Raw genomic sequence first — 19255 nt, forward strand, 5'->3', positions numbered from 1 at the left:
CACTATCCTCTCTTTCATTCCTCCTAATGGATAAATCCTAGGTTACCTAAACGTTCACAAGCAATTGCATTACTTGACTTTGGAAAGCCCAGCCCCCCAACATCCTTTTTTGGTACACCTTCCTTCACTTGCCTTCTAGAAATTATGGCATTAATAATGTGGAGTATTTTAGCCTGAGAGTTAAATAGCTAAAAATATTAAGGATTTTGTTTTTCAAAAATAGAAAAAAAGTGGACCAGAAGAAGGGGTAAATACTTAGAAAAGAAGCATAATTGTCACTGTCTGGACATTTTCAAATCAAAAGGCCAACAGAAACACAGAGAAGAGTGAGTGAGCAGGGTAATCTAGTGGTATGGATTAGGCTACTAACAACAACTTTCTGTCTCTTTTTGTTTTAGCACGGTTAATATATAAGTTTAGTTCTATATTAGCACCTTGTCCCCGATAAAGCAAACAAAAAATCCAAACTGTTTAAAAAAATGAAAGAAAACATGGAGTTGTTGGTGACAGATGAGGAGGCTGATGAATTTAAATCCCAAGATCCTTGTCAATATCCTTCTCCTTGATGCCAAAGCAGCTGGCCCATTCCTCCAGGGCAATGTACTTGTCGTTGTCTAGATCACATGTCTCAAAGAAGTGAGTGGTGCACTGCTCCATGGGGATGAGAGGAGCTCTCAGTGGGGCCAACTCAGTATGGGACAGGTACCCATCAACGGGATGCTGATCCAGTTGGCCAAATTGCCAATGCACGGGGAAGATGTACATGTTGTAGTTCTTTTCAAAGTCACGGGCCAGCAGCTCCACGGTGTGGTCATCAGCTTCCAAGCGCTTTTCGTTCTCATGGATTTTCTTGACCCTGCGTTTCTGTTTCTCGGTCAGCAGGTTGTTGTCTTCATCACGCTCATACAGAATGACCAGCACATTCTTCAGCCAGTCACGCATGCGCAGAGGGAATTCACCCAGCTCAGCATCAAGGCAAGCAGGAATGAATTTGCAAGGTCCAATGTAGTCCAGGTGGAGTGTGTGTCCCTTCTTGGTTCCCTCCAAAGTGCATTTGGTGGCAAAGAAGTGGCAGGAGGTATCATAGGTCTTGTTGTCAGTACCACATACCTTCTCAAACACTGTGGTGCTGGCAGGGCAGCTGGAGGGATCCTGGCACACGCACATAGGGGTGTTGTTGTCGTTCACTTCGCACACTTTGCCATGCTTGCAGTGATGGTTCTGGCAGGGGTTTTCAGCGACAACCTCCTCCACATCTGCGGCAGGCTCTTCAAACTCTCCAATCTCCACCTGAACTGGGTTGACTCCCACGGGCTGCTCTGGTGCAGGATCCTCTATGACTTCCATCTCATCTGGAAGTGCATCTTGCGGTGCTGCAAGGGTCTTGCCTACCAGACAGAGGAGGAAGAAAATCCAAGCCCGCATCTTTCTACAAAGCCTCAGGGACAGGGCAGCGGAGCTGAGAAAACTGCAGCCTCTCTCAAGGGTCTGCCCTCAGAATGCTTTTAATAAGCCCATCAGCGGCCTTAGAATAGCTATTTGAAACCTTTTTCATCTGATGGCACACTAAAATTATCAAGGCACACCATTAGATTTTTTTTTTAAATATAATTGACAAGGTTGGTTGGCAAACTTCAGTCTCAAAAGACTATGGTATAAGCCTACAGCACCCAGTATTCCCATGCGGTCTCCCATCCAAGTACTAACCAGGCCTGACCCTGCTTAGCTTCTGAGATCCAGCATGTGCAGGGTACACCATGCTGTTGCTGGTGGGCTCACACCCTCCACTGGCCATACTAATAAATGATCACCCCCCAAATTCCCATGGCACATCTGCGGACCATTTGTGGCACACCAATATGCTACAGCACACTGGTTGAAAAAAGCTGCCTGAGAAGGTCACTTCCAGTTTTTTTGAAAAACCAGAAGTGGCATTTTAAGGTGTTAAAAGGGCCAGGGCTGCATTCTGAGTGCAGCTCTGGTTGCCTCTGGAGGATTACAGGACTCCCGAAACCAGCGAATGTGATCGTCCTCAGGTTTCCTTATCTGTGAGGGGTCCTGGAACAGAATCCCCACTTGATAACGTGGGATGCCCTGTAAATAGTTTTGTAGATATATCTGTGCTATGTACACTATAACATTCCAAGGGCTTTTTTTTATTTTTAGAAAACCATTGTGCCCTATTAGCCTGCGCTGTCCAGGAGATTTAGCCTGAAAGCTCAGGTATTTATTTGTACTTAAAGGCAAAACTGTGCTTTGTAAAGCTGGTGATGGAGAAGCCATCTTGTTTCCTGGTCAGGCCTTCCATTTTGTATTTACAGCTTTAAGGATCTATTTTACTGCTTCAGAAAGCTCATTCGTAGACCAACTTTAATTTTGCAATTCCTTGCTTATTCTTGAAAATAGACAAAAATAACTCACTGGAAAATCAGAATGCAAAATTCAACCAGTAAACTTGTGTACAGTGAGATGAAAATCAGCATTTCATTACTTATTTAGTTATTCATTTATTTAAATATCTTTAACCAGAAAAATTCATTAAGATGCAATATCTCATGTACAATGATGGCCTAGGGACGGGAGATGGAATAAAAAATGTAAATACTATGGGGTCTAATATGCGTACCATTAACACAAATATTAAATTAATATAAAACTTTCTGATAGAACAAACTTGGCTTTAACTCCTTAAATATATGGTTAAAATAGCTAACATGGGAATGGGTGGTAGACTCTTAGAGCTGATAGATGCTGTAAACAAGTATGTCTCAAAAGAGACCAAATGTCAGCAAAATAATTGCCTAGGAGTACTTTATATCAATTAATTCATTTGTGTTTAATTAAAAGGAATCATAACAATTGGCTGCTGTATAAAAGCCCCTTAGCTCTGTATTTTTTTTATTTTTTTTATTTTTTTCATTTTTAGAGTTTGTCTTGAGCTGGCAATTGTTAGCCAGTCTTGAATAATTCAACCAACTTCAGATTTCCAAGGTGATAAAAACAGGGAGCCATTAGTTTGATTTTCTCTGTAAACCGCTTTGTGAAGCTGTATATAAATACTGTTATTAACAACAAAAACAACCACCACCTTTGTAATAACCTCTTTCATGGGAAAGTAATATGAACCACCAAGTGAATATTCTTAGGGTGAGGGCAGATGTAACATTGTAAATGATGAAATGTTTAACACCAGAACATGAAATGAATGACACCAGAACCAGGGGATATCCACTAAAATTGAGTGTTAGGAGAGTTAGAACAGACAAAAGAAAATATTTCTTTACTCAGCGTGTGGTTAGTCTGTGGAACTCCTTGCCACAGGATGTGGTGATGGTGTCTAGCCTGGACGCCTTTAAAAGGGGATTGGACAAGTTTCTGGAGGAAAAATCCATTATGGGTTACAAGCCATGATGTGCATGCGCAACCTCCTGATTTTTGAAATGGGCTATGTCAGAATGCCAGATGCAAGGGAGGGCACCAGGATGAGGTCTCTTGTTATCTGGTGTGCTCCATGGGGCATTTGGTGGGCCACTGTGAGATACAGGAAGTTGGACTAGATGGGCCTATGGCCTGATCCAGTGGGGCTGTTCTTATGTTCTTATGGTCTTATGTTTGGGGTTCTTTAGTTTAGAAAAAAAGGTATGGGCCATCATTCCAATGAACTATTGGAATGAGCCCAAAATAATTTATGGAATGACTCCGCACAAGAAATGGTGAGAACCACCACCTTGTGTTCAGTTGTTGTGTCCAAGCCCATTCCGTGATCCATGAAGGGGGACCACCCCCTTGGAAGGCTTTAAACGGGGATTAGAAAAACTATGGAGGATGTCTGTGAATGGTTACTAGTCATGATGGCTGTATGCTACCTCCATGTTCATAGTCTAGTTCAGGGGTGTCAAACATCTGGCCCTTGGTCTCAGCACCAGAAGCAGATCTCCCCAGCCCCGTGCCCAGGGCAATGGTCTGGGATGGCACCCCCCCACGGGCTATTGCTGCTGCCCTTGCACAAAAATCCACCCCTCCTACTCACCTGAGGTTTACGGAGCCTCACGTGACCCGGGACCACGTTGGGGAAACTTCTCTAAGGTTCCCTGACACTATAAACTGTGCTTCCGGAAGTTCCTAAGTGAGAAAAAGGGGCCTATTCTTGATCATGACCTGCTTAATGACATCACTTCCTGCATAATTACATAACTTCTGGCCCTCAACAGGTATCATGAATATAATTGTCCACTGTATGAAACAAGCTTGACACCCCTGTCTAGATACCCACAAATACTAGCTGCTGGGGAGCAATACTGAGAGAGAACTATTACATTAATACTCTGCATATAAGCTTTCTGGAAATATCTTGCTGCCCATGATTGGAAACAGGATACTAGGTTTGATACAGCAGGGCTCTCTTCCATCACCCTCATCTTTCCTTTTGTTGCCATCCTTAGATTCATGGGTGCTTGCAACCTAACAACCTAGAAATCACATCCAGTGAGTGATAGAAATGAAAGATGCTCATTCCAATGTAGCCTTTTCTTGTGGCACTGAGTGGTGCACAGGATTGAACTATGAACTTTAACCCAGCATCATCAGGCATAGAAGCATCCCATCTTGTCCCTTACTAGGGCTGTAATCTTATCCACACTTACTTCAGAGTAAGCCACATTGAACTTAATGGAGCTTACTTCTGAGTAAACATGCACACAATTGGACTGCAGTATTGTTTAATGTGTGATGCACTCCTATTTTGCTTCCCATCCTGCCAGTTTGAAGAGTTCCTTCTGGAGCTCCTCACAATCACTTCTGGTCTTCACCACTTGGAAAATTTTGGTGTAGTCTGCAAACTTAGCCACCTCACTGCTCAACCCTGTCTCCAGGTCATTAATGAACAGGTTGAAAAGCACCGGTCCCAGGACAAATCCTTGGGGCACACCGCTTTTCACCTCTCTCCATTGTGAAAATTGCCCATTGACACCCACTCTGTTTCCTGGTCTTCAACCAGGTCTCAGTCCAAGAGAGGACCTATCCTCTAATTCTCTGACTGTGGAGTTTTTTTCAGTACTCTGTGTTGTGGAGTTTTTTCTAATTCCCTGATTGTGGAGTTTTTTCAGTGCACAGTACTGTGGAGTTTTTTCAGGGACTGTGTCGAATGCCTTCTGAAAGTCCAGATATATAATGTCCATGGGTTCTCCCTCATCCACATGCCTGTTGACCTTTTCAAAGAATTCTAAAAGGTTCGTGAGGCAAGACTTACCCTTACAGAAGCCATGCTGATTCTCCCTCAGCAAGGCTTGTTTGTCTATGTGTTTTGAGATTCTATCTTTGATGACGCATTCTACCATCTTACCTGGTATAGATGTTAGGCTGATTGGCCTATAGTTTCCTGGGTCCCCCCTCCTTCCCTTTTTAAAATTTGGTGTGACATTTGCTATCCTCCAATCCTCTGTCACCATGGCCGTTTTGAGGGACAAGTTGCATATTTTAGTCAAGAGATCAGCAACTTCATTCTTCAATTCTTTAATAACTCTTGGGTGGATGCCATCAGGGCCCGGTGACTTATTGATCTAATTTATCAATTAGGTCTGTAACATCTTCTCTTTTAACCTCTATCTGACATAATTCCTTGGTCAGGAGGGGCCATTTGGGCAGCGGTATGTTCAGAAGACTCTACAGCCAGTTAAAGCAACAGAGGCTCTGTGTGGGGTTAGAGGTTCAGAAACACAGTCAGAAGCACTCAGGACTATCCACGGATACTCTGCAGCCACTTTAATACATATATGTCAGTGTTATTTCTTTAAGCAGGATACCACATTTTATAAACCCAATTTTGCATTGTAGTGGTCTTATTTCATTTTTACCATTTTAGATTGCCCCTACTTTTAAGACTTTCTGAAGGCCTTAAAACGTCACTTCCAGTTTACAGGAAAATGGAAGTGATGTTTTAAGGCCTTCTGAGATCCAGGGAGGACATGTATAGCCTTTCAGACCCTAAGAAGACCTCTTGAGGTCATGTGACTGTTGGGGGGTTGACAGTTCCAGACTCACCCTGGAGCAGCACAGTGGCCAGAACCACCACTGACCCACTGTACTATCAGATATTCAACAGGGGGCACCATGGGGGACCCCAGTTCAGGACTTTCTCCCAAGGATCCTAGTAACCTGGCACTTTTCTAATGCAACCACACTATACACATTTATCTGTGAGTAAGCCCCATTGAATAAGCATGATTTATTTTTGAGTCAACTTGCAGAATACATTTTGCATTCAACAAAAGTATGAAGTGAAGTAGCTGGAATTATTTAAATCTTTAACAAATTGGTAAAAGATACATGGTAAGAACATGAGATAAGTAATGTTTATAGACCAGCAAAACAGATATTTTCAGACTCTGTTGTATATCTATGGGCGTAATCCAAACTGCGCTAGCCTGGGAAGGTTGCAAACATGCCGTAAAGCACATTTGCATCTCCTCATGTGTAAGCTGCACCAGCGCATGGAGGTGCACTGGCCCACAAAAGCCAGATTTGGCTTCCGTGGTGGCAATGAGAAGTAAGGTTGCATTCAATACAGTTCAGCCAATACAGGGGACTGGGAGGGGCATGGAGAGGGTGGGGAGGAGGTGGAAGGGAGTTGTGGGGTGGGAGGATGGTGGACAGCAGACTTCCTGGGGGTGGGTGAGTGGAGAATGGGAGGCATTTATGCCAGATCCTGACCCCCATTCCTGGGCGGCGTGGAGCAGCCTCTGGCTGCTCCATTCTGCTTGGATCTGGGCCACCTCCTGAGGTGGTGCAGATTCTAGTAGACCCATTGGGGCCACTGTAGCACGACACGGGGTAAGGGGAAGCAATTCCTCTTGCCTAAGACTGCTGGCCTGCGTGTTCCAGCGCAAGTTAGGATTATGCTGAAAGTGTACAAGATGTTTCATTTACTGTGACTTTTGACTTTGAAGATTTATCATTTATTTTATTTTATTTTACAAAAAGCAAGCTGAGAGGTATGGTAAGAGATCTATGGTTCTGAGGGACCATTTTCCTTCAAGTGGATCTCTGTGGCAGAAAATTATCCAAAAGAGATCTTAAAAGTATAATGGCCAGTTCAAACATCTATAATGAGAGAGTTTGCTCTATATCAAGAAATGCATTCAGAAGTTCACACCATTTAGACCAGTAGTACATGGCTGCTGCTCTGATTGTCACCAAATGTTCCTCCAGGGTTTTAGACTCACGTTTATGTCAGCTCAACCTGGAGATGTTAGGGATTGAACCTGGGACCTTTTCCATGCATAGCAAATGTTCTGTCACTGAGCTACAGCTTCTACTCTAATGGTACAGCCTTGTGCTCTCCTCCAGAAACATGGAGGCCCTGGAGACTTGAACATGAGACCTCACGCATGCCATCCAGGGTTTTTCTCCAATTGCAACAGAGCAGCACATCAAAGAAGGTGTTAAAGATTAGTGCGATTTATGCTTCAATTTTCCTTGAAAAAAAGTTCTTTCATGTGGATATGTAAATGAAGATACTGGGAGTGACTCAATATGTTATGTGAACAAATGCACTTGAAAAAGAATAATGAGAAACAAGAGAAGTGGGTGGACTCCCCCCACAAAACCCCTTCCATACAACCCAACTATAACATTAAAATGTAAAAGAGTTTTGCAGACTCCGTCACAATTAATACTTATCATCAGTGCAACTTAGCTTGACAATATCATGATCAGTGCACAGGCAAAATGGAACTTGATGCAGATATATATGGAGGTTGTGTTGGGTCATTCCTGTTTTCTATTTCTTTCTAGATTTATTTTGTGAGGAGCTTTGTAGTTCATTCCTTTGTGCCGTTAGCGCGAACATTTCCATAAAGACGTTTTCAGAGAAAATAGCTCTGTATTAACTATACTTTTTTTTCTATTTACATTTTGATAGTTGAACATTTTTGTAAACATTGCTATTCTGCTTAACTATTGCTCCTTCATCACAGTCAAGCACAGGACTTCTACTTGAGGAAGGAGGCTGCCTCTTTCCTCCCTTCCCCTCCCTTTTGTCTTTGGCACATTTGGCTCTGTCACACCAGTTTACATGAAATGCTATTTCCTGAGCACTGACCTTTTCGACACTTATGTAGACTCAGCATCTTAATTGCTGTTGGTGTGAATCATCTAAAGCTGGTGCATAATTTTTCCAGACATTTATAGGAAATCTACTCTAGACATTTGCTCTGAGTAACAAAAATACAGAAATCTATAAATCCCATAAAATTTACCGCTTCTTCATTTTAGACATAGTTACATTTTTAACAACACTTTTTTTTTTCCAGGGCTTTCAGTTTGATGGTAATTCTTATGAAAAACGGTCATGAGAAAACAAACCACGGACCTTTGTGTTGGAGCCTAATAGGCTGTTATAAGCTCCATCCATACCTCTGCTTCTGGTCTGGCTCAACGAACATTATAGCCGAAGATGCTCTCTTTTCTGCAAGGGACGAATCCGATCCCAAAATTATATTTCCTGCACACAGGCATTTTTGAAAACTGATTGTATGGAGGGTCCTCATCCTAAAAGCTGTTACCATGAATCACTGAACACTGGTTCATAATCTTTGTAATATATTTATAGCAGATGATTGCTCTACAGTGTTCTAAATTTCCTGCTTATGATGCAATGGCAAAAGTCATTAAACATTAGCAGTAATAGTATTTTCACTGTAATAAAGTGTTAATTACTTCCACATGTTAATAGAGTTGGGGGAGGGGAGGTGGGCGAGATTTTTGCTATTGTTACAGTGCCTAAAATAATTTCCATGTGATAATTTTCCAGGATATCAAAAACTGAATAATTATGCACTAATTAAGAAAGTAGAGCCTGCTCTGGAGTTAAGACTGCATTAATTTTAATGTTTTTACAGTCCTTTAATTGGGGAAAGAGCTGTAAATTGAGAGCCGAGGCACTCTCCTACCATAAGCAGGCCTGCCTTTGCAATCTGCCTCCTATATACCGCAACCCAAGGTCAACACAAGTTTGCAAAATCCCTCTGCTCTTCATACGAAATGTATTGGTGGTGAAGCGTGCATCTATCACTCTGACAAGCATTTAACTCTCCAAGAGCACATGCTCTCACTTCTTAAATTATTAATTGCATTAAATACATTTTCATATCACAGACTGTTTGCTACAAACCGTTCCCTGGTAGGAAGAGGCAGTCCCCCCACAGTATGATATGGCTCGCCTTCTGTTGTTTCAGCGCCAAAGTGCTAAGTACAGGGAGCTTGTGCTTCAAGGGCTTGCAAATGAAATCAGCCACAGAGCTGGAAAAATAGTCAGAAGTCACCTTAGAAAGTATTGCCCCCACATCTGTGGTTTTTGGGGGTCTGTGTAGCTATGTTGTACACACAGAACCATTGTTTTGAGTTGGGTTCGGTGCCAGTGGATTTATCTACGAGTGCAGATTCTGAGGATATGTTGTGTCTCCCATCATTATGGCAAACACCATCCCTGTCATTCACCTCTTAGCACTAGTGGTCCACTGCCAACCGGTTGCAACGCTATGGTGAGAGGCTAGCAAGTGGATGATATCATCTCCCTCTCATGCAAATCCCATGCATTTAAATGCATGATGTGGAATGCTCTCTTTCTTATTGGGAGAGGGACTACAGCTCAATGGTAGAGCACATGCTTTGCAAGCAGAAGGTCCCTGATTCAGTCCCTGGTCAGTCAGTCCCTTAATATTAATATTAAGCCAGATAGATCAGTGGTCTAATGCCACATAAAGCTGTGACATCTACCTGTAACAGGCCCCTTTTAGGTTCTCGTAAACACCCCCTTCAAAAAAAGGTCTCCATGAGTCAAATAACCTGTGGTATTACAGGTTGAGATAATAATGAAGGTGGAAGTTTTGACAGCCTAAAACCAGTTATTTTTCAGACCATATGGTGGCCTTTGAAACTCCCTTGTAAGAAGATCCACTGGAAACCTGTCTGCCAGGCCCATCTGGGGGTATTCCAAAGAAGTGATGACACAGGAAAAGTGTGCCTTTCCAACAGCTTCTGAGTTTCATACGAAGGGGTATCTATGGATATCTGTTGCAAGGTATTCTAGCCCCACATCAAAAAATGTGAATCTTTCCATGGAACATCTTGGGAGAAATCCTATGCTACTGGGCTTGAGACCCAGAAGAAGGAGGTGAAATGTGTTACTCATTTATCCTCAGTCAGTGTTTCTTTAGAGAATCCACAGTAAGTCAAATCTTCTATCCTTAAAAAAGGTGTAAAGGATGCATTAATCCTACCCCATTAATCTGTTGCCCATTAATCCCCATCAGTAGAGGTGTTTGAAAATAGTGCATTTTACTCAGAAATAAGCCCATTATGTTTAGTAAGGCTGTACTCCTATCTTACTCACTGGAAACACTTATCACAATTTTTTTTTTCCATTCTTGCCCTGCTGCTGAGTAGGCTTTGAGGGCTAATTCTAGTTACTTTCTATTGGGGGGGGGGGGGGAACAAATACAAATTCACAGCACATGTTTGCCCAAAGGGTTGTTTTTTTTAAAATTGCCATACTATAAAAAGAGCTCTATGGCCCATCAGTCAAGTATCCTGTCTCCAACAGTGGCCAGCAAGATGCTTCCAGGAAACTTTAGGAAAGGTCCAGGGCCAGATAAAGACTACTGTTTGCCTTGAGTGGAGCCAAATGTCTTGCTTATCTGGTGGCACGCAAGCTGTTACTTCTGCTTCTGCTTCTCTTCCTGATGTCTTGATTCAAGAAAGGGAGAGAGGGAATGGAACAAGAGTGGAACTTTGGAGGAGAGGAGAGTGGAGGGCTTGAGCATCCTCCCCCACTCTTTTGCCCCTCTTTCTTTTTGAATTCAGGGATTAGGAGGAAGAGGAGCCGCAGACGCTGCCTGACCTGCTACCTGAGGCAAGTGACTCTGAATGGACCAGGCCTGAGAAAAGCAGAAAGGCAGCAGCCCTTCCCTGTGTATGTTCCTATCATCTGATATTCAAGAGATATACTATTTTGAACCATGCAGGTTCCATTTAGCTCCCATGTCTAATAGCTAGATGTAGCTTTCATGATATTGTCTGATCCAGGGGTGTCAAAAATAAGGCCCAGTGGCTGAATGTGGCCCCTGGAAACTTTTTATCTGGCCCTCAGGCTCTCAGCTGCTGAGGTGTTACAGCTGAAATGGTGGCCCACATGAAAATTGGGCTTTCCCAAATCTTGAAATATGATCAAGATTTGCATACTTTCTCTTCTGTCATTTGCAGTTAATATGAAAACAGGGTCTGATTTCTGGCCATTAGCTGCTTAATGATGTCACTTTCTGCTTAATGACATCACTTCCGGTCCTCAGCTGGCGCCCTGAATGCTAACTTTGGCCCTCTGAATGAAACAAGTTTGACACCCCTGCTCTAATCCTTTTTTTCCCCATTTCAGTTTGCTCATTTAATTACACACAATGCATCCATAAAATTAATAAATTATTGAATATCTCAATACATTCAGTCCATTATCACTTCAATCCAACCGTGTAAGAAACTATTTGTTTTTTGCTCCAATATAAAACAAAAGTTATTTAACACATCAAAATTATTCCCATCTTTTTTTCTATACACACACTCTCTCTCTCCCTCCATAATATATGATAATTTTAAATTATTAATAATGATCCAACAGTTATTTTCCCATAATTTAATTGGATATCCTTATTTTTCCAACATCGGGCTATTAGACACTTTGGACCACCTCTTTTTCAAAGCTATACAAGCCAGTGGCACATCCAGTGGCACTGAATCTCACAGTTCTGTGACATGTGCTCTGGGAAATAGTACTCACTTTGCCTTTCTGCCTCTGATGCTGATCGGTGTGGTTGGATCACCCCCAGTTCCAGTGTTATGAGAGAGACAGAAGAATCTCCCTGTACCTACTCTGTTTTCAGTTTTATAAACCATGATTTATAAACCACAGTTTTATAAACCATGGGTTATCCATCATGTTCTCTCTTAACCTCGGAACTGGAAGTCTCGGGACTGGAGGACGTCATCCTGGAGAGGAGGGAAACAATCCCCTAGGGGGGATCCCTTCTCCAGGGGATGGGCCCGTACCCGAGCGCACTCGGGATACTCCTCGGCGGGAGGGGGGTCGGGGGCTTCTTGTAGTGGGGGATTCTATTATTAGAAACATAGAGAGGGGGATTTGCGACGGATGTGAGGACCGCATGGTGACTTGCCTGCCTGGTGCGAAGGTTGCGGACATCACTTCTCGTTTAGACAGGCTAGTAGACAGTGCTGGGGGAGAGGTAGCGGCTGTGGTGCATGTCGGCACCAACGACGTGGGCAAGTGTAGCTGGGAGGTCCTGGAGGCCAAATTTAGGCTTTTAGGCAGGAAGCTGAAAGCCAGGACCTCAAAGGTAGCGTTCTCTGAAGTGCTACCTGTTCCACGCGCAGGGCCAGCTAGGCAGGCGGAGATCAGGGGTCTCAATGCGTGGATGAGACGGTGGTGTAGGGAGGAGGGGTTTAGATTCGTTAGGCACTGGGGAACGTTTTGGGACAAGCGGGGCCTGTACAAGAGGGACGGGCTCCATTTGAACCAGAATGGAACCAGACTGCTGGCGCATAACGTTAAAAAGGTGGCAGAACAGCTTTTAAACTGATCCCTGGGGGAAGGCCGACAGGAGCCAAGGGGCATCCGGTTCGGGACTCCTCATCCCTATGGGATGAGGATGGGGAGGTTAGAGAACAATAAGACAAAGGCAGAGTAGGAGAAGAAATTGGGAAAGGTAGCGTGATGGGATGTGATAGACGGTTTGGCACAATGAGAGGATGCGGGGACAAAGGAGCGAATAAGCAGCCCATCCTGGGGCATTCCGTGTATAAATGCTTTTATGCGAATGCCCGAAGTCTACGAGCAAAGGTGGGAGAACTGGAATGTCTGGTGACAAGGGAAAATATTGACATAGTGGGCATAACGGAAACCTGGTGGAATGCAGAGAATCAGTGGGATACTGCAATCCCAGGCTATAAACTCTACAGGAGGGACAGGCAGGGGCGTGTTGGAGGTGGGGTGGCCCTTTATGTTAAGGAAGAGATAGAATCCAGCAAAGTAGAGATTGAAGGTGGGTCCGACTCCACCATAGAATCTCTGTGGGTTAAATTACCAGGTTTGTGCAGCGATGTAATACTGGGGGCGTGCTATCATCCTCCAGACCAGAAATCGGATGGGGACCTTGAAATGAGGAAACAGATCAGGGAGGTGACAAGGAGGGACAGGGTTGTAATCATGGGGGACTTCAATTATCCTCATATTGACTGGGTCAATTTGTGTTCTGGTCACAATAAGGAAACCGGATTTCTTGACGTGCTAAATGACTGTGGCTTAGATCAGCTAGTCACGGAGCCCACCAGAGGACAGGTGACTCTGGATTTAATATTGTGCGGTACGCAGGACCTGGTTAGAGATGTAAACGTTACTGAGCCATTGGGGAACAGTGATCATGCTGCGATCCGTTTTGACGTGCACGTTGGGGGAAGAATACCAGGCAAATCTCTAACAAAAACCCTTGACTTCCGACGGGCGGACTTCCCTCAAATGAGGAGGCTGGTTAGAAGGAGGTTGAAAGGGAGGGTAAAAAGAGTCCAATCTCTCCAGAGTGCATGGAGGCTGCTTAAAACAACAGTAATAGAGGCCCAGCAGAGGTGTATACCGCAAAGAAAGAAGGGTTCCACTAAATCCAGGAGGGTGCCCGCAAGGCTAACCAGCCAAGTTAGAGAGGCTGTGAAGGGCAAGGAAGCTTCCTTCCGTAAATGGAAGTCTTGCCCTAATGAGGAGAGTAAAAGGGAACATAAACTGTGGCAAAAGAAATGTAAGAAGGTGATATGGGAGGCTAAGAGAGACTATGAGGAATGCATGGCCAGCAACATTAAGGGGAATAATAAAAGCTTCTTCAAATATGTTAGAAGCAGGAAACCCGCCAGAGAAGCGGTTAGCCCTCTGGAGGGTGAGGGAGGGAAAGGGGAGATAAAAGAAGACTTAGAGATGGCAGAGAAATTAAATGAGTTCTTTGCATCTGTCTTCACGGCAGAAGACCTCGGGCAGATACCGCTGCCCGAACGGCCCCTCCTAACCGAGGAGTTAAGTCAGATAGAGGTTAAAAGAGAAGATGTTTCAGACCTCATTGATAAATTAAAGATCAATAAGTCACCGGGCCCTGATGGCATCCACCCAAGGGTTATTAAGGAATTGAAGAATGAAGTTGCAGATCTCTTGACAAAGGTATGCAACTTGTCCCTCAAAACGGCCACGGTGCCAGAGGATTGGAGGATAGCAAATGTCACGCCTATTTTTAAAAAGGGAAAGAGGGGGGACCCGGGAAACTATAGGCCGGTCAGCCTAACATCCATACCGGGTAAGATGGTGGAATGCCTCATCAAAGATAGGATCTCAAAACACATAGACGAACAGGCCTTGCTGAGGGAGAGTCAGCATGGCTTCGGTAAGGGTAAGTCTTGCCTCACAAACCTTATAGAATTCTTTGAAAAGGTCAACAGGCATGTGGATGCGGGAGAACCCGTGGACATTATATATCTGGACTTTCAGAAGGCGTTTGACACGGTCCCTCACCAAAGGCTACTGAAAAAACTCCACAGTCAGGGAATTAGAGGACAGGTCCTCTCGTGGATTGAGAACTGGTTGGAGGCCAGGAAGCAGAGAGTGGGTGTCAATGGGCAATTTTCACAATGGAGAGAGGTGAAAAGCGGTGTGCCCCAAGGATCTGTCCTGGGACCGGTGCTTTTCAACCTCTTCATAAATGACCTGGAGACAGGGTTGAGCAGTGAAGTGGCTAAGTTTGCAGACGACACCAAACTTTTCCAAGTGGTGAAGACCAGAAGTGATTGTGAGGAGCTCCAGAAGGATCTCTCCAGACTGGCAGAATGGGCAGCAAAATGGCAGATGCGCTTCAATGTCAGTAAGTGTAAAGTCATGCACATTGGGGCAAAAAATCAAAACTTTAGATATAGGCTGATGGGTTCTGAGCTGTCTGTGACAGATCAGGAGAGAGATCTTGGGGTGGTGGTGGACAGGTCGATGAAAGTGTCGACCCAATGTGCGGCGGCAGTGAAGAAGGCCAATTCTATGCTTGGGATCATTAGGAAGGGTATTGAGAGCAAAACGGCTAGTATTATAATGCCGTTGTACAAATCTATGGTAAGGCCACACTTGGAGTATTGTGTCCAGTTCTGGTCGCCGCATCTCAAAAAAGACATAGTGGAAATGGAAAAGGTGCAAAAGAGAGCGACTAAGATGATTACGGTGCTGGGGCACCTTCTTTATGAGGAAAGGCTAAGGCGTTTGGGCCTCTTCAGCCTAGAAAAGAGACGCTTGAGGGGGGACATGATTGAGACATACAAAATTATGCAGGGGATGGACAGAGTGGATAGGGAGATGCTCTTTACACTCTCACATAATACCAGAACCAGGGGACATCCACTAAAATTGAGTGTTGGGCGGGTTAGGACAGACAAAAGAAAATATTTCTTTACTCAGCGTGTGGTCGGTCTGTGGAACTCCTTGCCACAGGATGTGGTGCTGGCATCTAGCCTAGACGCCTTTAAAAGGGGATTGGACGAGTTTCTGGAGGAAAAATCCATTATGGGGTACAAGCCATGATGTGTATGCGCAACCTCCTGATTTTAGAAATGGGTTAAGTCAGAATGCCAGATGTAGGGGAGGGCACCAGGATGAGGTCTCTTGTTATCTGGTGTGCTCCCTGGAGCATTTGGTGGGCCGCTGTGAGATACAGGAAGCTGGACTAGATGGGCCTATGGCCTGATCCAGTGGGGCTGTTCTTATGTTCTTATGTAACCCAAACTACACATTATGTGAGACAAGTATAGAATCATAGAGTTGGAAGGGGCCTAATAGGTCATCTAGTCCAACCCCCTGCCTTAGGCAGGAAATCCTCTTAGAGCATCTCCAATAGGTGCTTGTCGAGCCTTTGCTTGAATATCTCTAGTGAGGGAAAGTCCACCACCTCTCTGCAATCTGTTCCACTACCAAACTGCCCTGACTGCCAGGAATTTTTTCTTGATGTCTAATCGAAATCTCCTCTCAAAGTAGTTGGGCCCTATGTGTGATTTTGTTACTTAAAAAGCAATCCTATCCTCATTTACCTGGAAGTAAGCCCCTTCCAGTGTAATGGGGCTTACATCTGAGTACACATGCATAGGATTGGGCTCATATATAGCAGCTGTGCCCATCTCTCAGCCTGAATCAGTGCCATGACATGGGGAAGGTGGGTTATAATTTTGCTGTTTTCCCCATCTGGATTGAGGCACCCCTGGGAGAGAAGCTTCTATTGGTGCTGTTGTTCTTCCATTTATTTTATGCATTTAATAGTAGTTCTTGGTGATGTGCCTGTAAGTGATATAATGGTATTCAAACACCTCTGTGTTGGGGGGGGGGGTCCTGTAAGCTTGCTGTTTCTTGCCTCTGATGCTCCTGTCACAGTACATCACTCAATGGAGCATGGGATTCCTGCACCAACAACCCTTGTAAGCAAGTTGCATATTGTGAGAGATCTTGTGTAGTGATGTCATGAGCACTCTTCCCATTGTCATGAGTTGATTGGTTCCTTCCCTGTCTGACCCAAATAGGGGCCACATTGGTATGCCATTCTTTCACAGGTGCATGCAACAGGAGTTCTCATAGATGGCAGTGAAGTGGCAGTTGAGGTTGCCCTGTTCTGCTTCTGAGCTTGACATGGGGAATAGGATTCAGAGCAAAGGCCTCTGTTGGTCCCACCTCTATCCTGGGCTGTTCCTTCTGCCATTCTACCCTCCCCCACCCAAAAACACCTCCTTCGACCTCAGCTCACCCTCTCCATGTCCCTGCACCACTTGGCATTTACTGCCACTCCATTGGCTGCCAGGGCTCCTGCTGCAGTTTTGATGGGGTGACTCAGGATTCCCAGCTGGTGCCACTTGCTGGTGCCTTATGCCATGTTTGCAACACCCAGCACCAGCACTCAGCCAGCCGTGGATCGGGCTGCGCATTACACCAGCATATCAAAGAAACAGGTATGGCAATCCGATTGCCCAGAAAGAAGTTGGGCTGGTTTGGAAAGGAATGTTAAGGCCACAAAGTATGAAAGTACAAAATAATTAGTGAGTAAGGGGTGATTTTGTCCCATTTGGCCCCCCCGGCATGCTATTTTGCAATCAATCAATCAATCAATCAATCAATCAATCAATCAATCAATCAATCAATCAATCAATCAATCAATCAATCAAGGGGGTGAACGTATGCATTCTAGGTCACATCTAGATTGACCTTAAGATGCACAGTAATTTTTATGCTTTTCCCTCTTTAACATTTTAAAACCATCAACAAAGTCCTGTGTGTTGCATGGAGCTTCTTCATTTCATCCAGATAATCTCATGTTCAACAATTCATAATACAAATCTGAATAGAAAATGAATCTCTCTCTTTAGCCATTTCAGCTCTCCAGCACAATGTGTTTGGAATACCATGCTCTCAAAAGAATGGTGTGCACACATTTATAAAAATGCAGCGACAAAAGGTATCCTTCTGTTGTTATTAGATTTTATTTTAATATCTTTAGCCACTTTCTACAGAAAAATGGTAACATCCCGGCAATACCTGTTTCTTCAGTACCTTATGGGATTTTGGCATGAAGCAAACTATGATCTTATTGCTTTCACTTTTCTTTTATCAGTATCTGCTTACAACTTTCCACTCCCACCAGAGCTTGCTTTAATATCCCATTGGTGGCTTGGGCAGACTCTAGTTCCGAATAACTAAGCCTTTTTAAAATCCCCTTGAAATTTCAGTTTTCATGCATCACTGGATACCTGCATTATAATGGCATTACTGTAGTTCAGATTAACTTGCTGAATCAAGTCAAAGATCCACTCATAAGTATCTTTATAGTGTAGGTCACCAACATTCTCTTCAATAACTTCTTCATAAGAAAGACAGATATTATACTGTGCATTTAAAAATGTTTCAGTGAATTATAAGCTTCAAGGCTGGTTGTAAGCTGAGTCTGTACGCAGTAATGCACCGTGGCATTCGGTGTGTGCCAGAAATGCAGTTCAATGGCATGAATCTGGGAACCAACTTTGAATTCTGCTTTCACAGATTATAGACATGGATCCGTGCCTATCCTCACAAGGACACGCTACAACATTTGGGGCTTTTCGGTTTACAAAAAAGGCAAGAAAACTGAGACATGATAGGCAGCCCAATTCTATCCCCCGCCATCCTATGCAATGCAGCTGTTCTGATGGAACATGCACTGCTTGTTGTGGTGGCGGAGGGGTGCCCGTATGGCCTGGGAGAGGCCAGTAAAAATATTTTGCTTACAACTCTGTAGGCTGCCAGGCTGCCAATGGGTCTCCTCAAACCTACGCCAGCTATTTTGTTGGCGTAACTCTGACAAGAGGAAGGGGGTATGTCAGGCTTGGGAAATGGGGATAGGATCTGGGCATGCGCAGCTGCCACTGAGATCCACCCCCTTCCACCCCAAACTGCCCTCTGCTCTCTGGCCCACTCTAAAATTGCTTTCCAAACCTCTCCAAAATTGCCAGTGATCAATCCCAGCTGGCACCTGATCTGCTCCAACATGGGCTTGGTCCAGATATGGCAGGTGTGCAGATCCTTTGGACATCTGGCAGCTCCAACATGCATGACAGCGGTGGGGTATTTACTATGTTGTAAGAGAACAACAAGGTAATTTTGGGAGGTTCTTTTGCTGATTCCTCTGCTATGAAAAATCCAGTATCAGTTTATCAGAGGAACTCCTCAGTGGTGTCCCCTGTGCTTTGAAATTCCCTTGCTCTGGGACTATGATTGGTCTATTCTTATCCCCCAACCCCCAGGGGTTGATTGCACCCAAAGTCTGTTAAATTGAAAAACATTAAATTGAGGGTTTGCTGTATTCCCATTTGAAAGACTGAAAACTGTATTTTTTCCAGAGGTATCCAGTGAAATAAAAGCTTACCCATGTCAAGTTGTAATAACGCTCTATTGAGTTACTGGGCCATTGGCCACGATTCCCCACGAAGGCTACAATCCTATACATTGTTTAGGGTAACAGGATTTTGTGAGGATTCTGTGACTCCCCTGGCTAGTTTCCATGCTTCCCAGGGAGCCATGGCTCACAGTATGGGAACCACTGCTCTATTCAGTAGATCACGGTACATTTAATGGATACTGATAGATGGAAATATCTCTGTCCACCGC

General features: G+C 44.2%; 1 protein-coding gene across 1 annotated transcript; it reads right to left on the reverse strand.

Moving 5' to 3' along the window:
• Positions 1–265: 265 nt before the first annotated feature.
• LOC136645393 (SPARC-like) lies at positions 266–1485 on the reverse strand. Its single transcript, XM_066621621.1, has one exon. It carries the CDS (start codon positions 1423–1425, stop codon positions 529–531), a length of 897 nt encoding a protein of 298 aa, XP_066477718.1. The 5' UTR covers positions 1426–1485; the 3' UTR covers positions 266–528.
• Between the last annotated feature and the right edge of the window lie 17770 nt (positions 1486–19255).

The sequence above is a fragment of the Tiliqua scincoides genome, chromosome 3 (assembly GCF_035046505.1).
Source record: "Tiliqua scincoides isolate rTilSci1 chromosome 3, rTilSci1.hap2, whole genome shotgun sequence".
Lineage (NCBI taxonomy): Eukaryota > Metazoa > Chordata > Lepidosauria > Squamata > Scincidae > Tiliqua > Tiliqua scincoides.

What these genes read in the sequence shown, in the direction of transcription:
- LOC136645393 (XM_066621621.1), bottom strand. Translation starts at nt 1,425, where the DNA reads ATGCGGGCTTGGATTTTCTTCCTCCTCTGTCTGGTAGGCAAGACCCTT.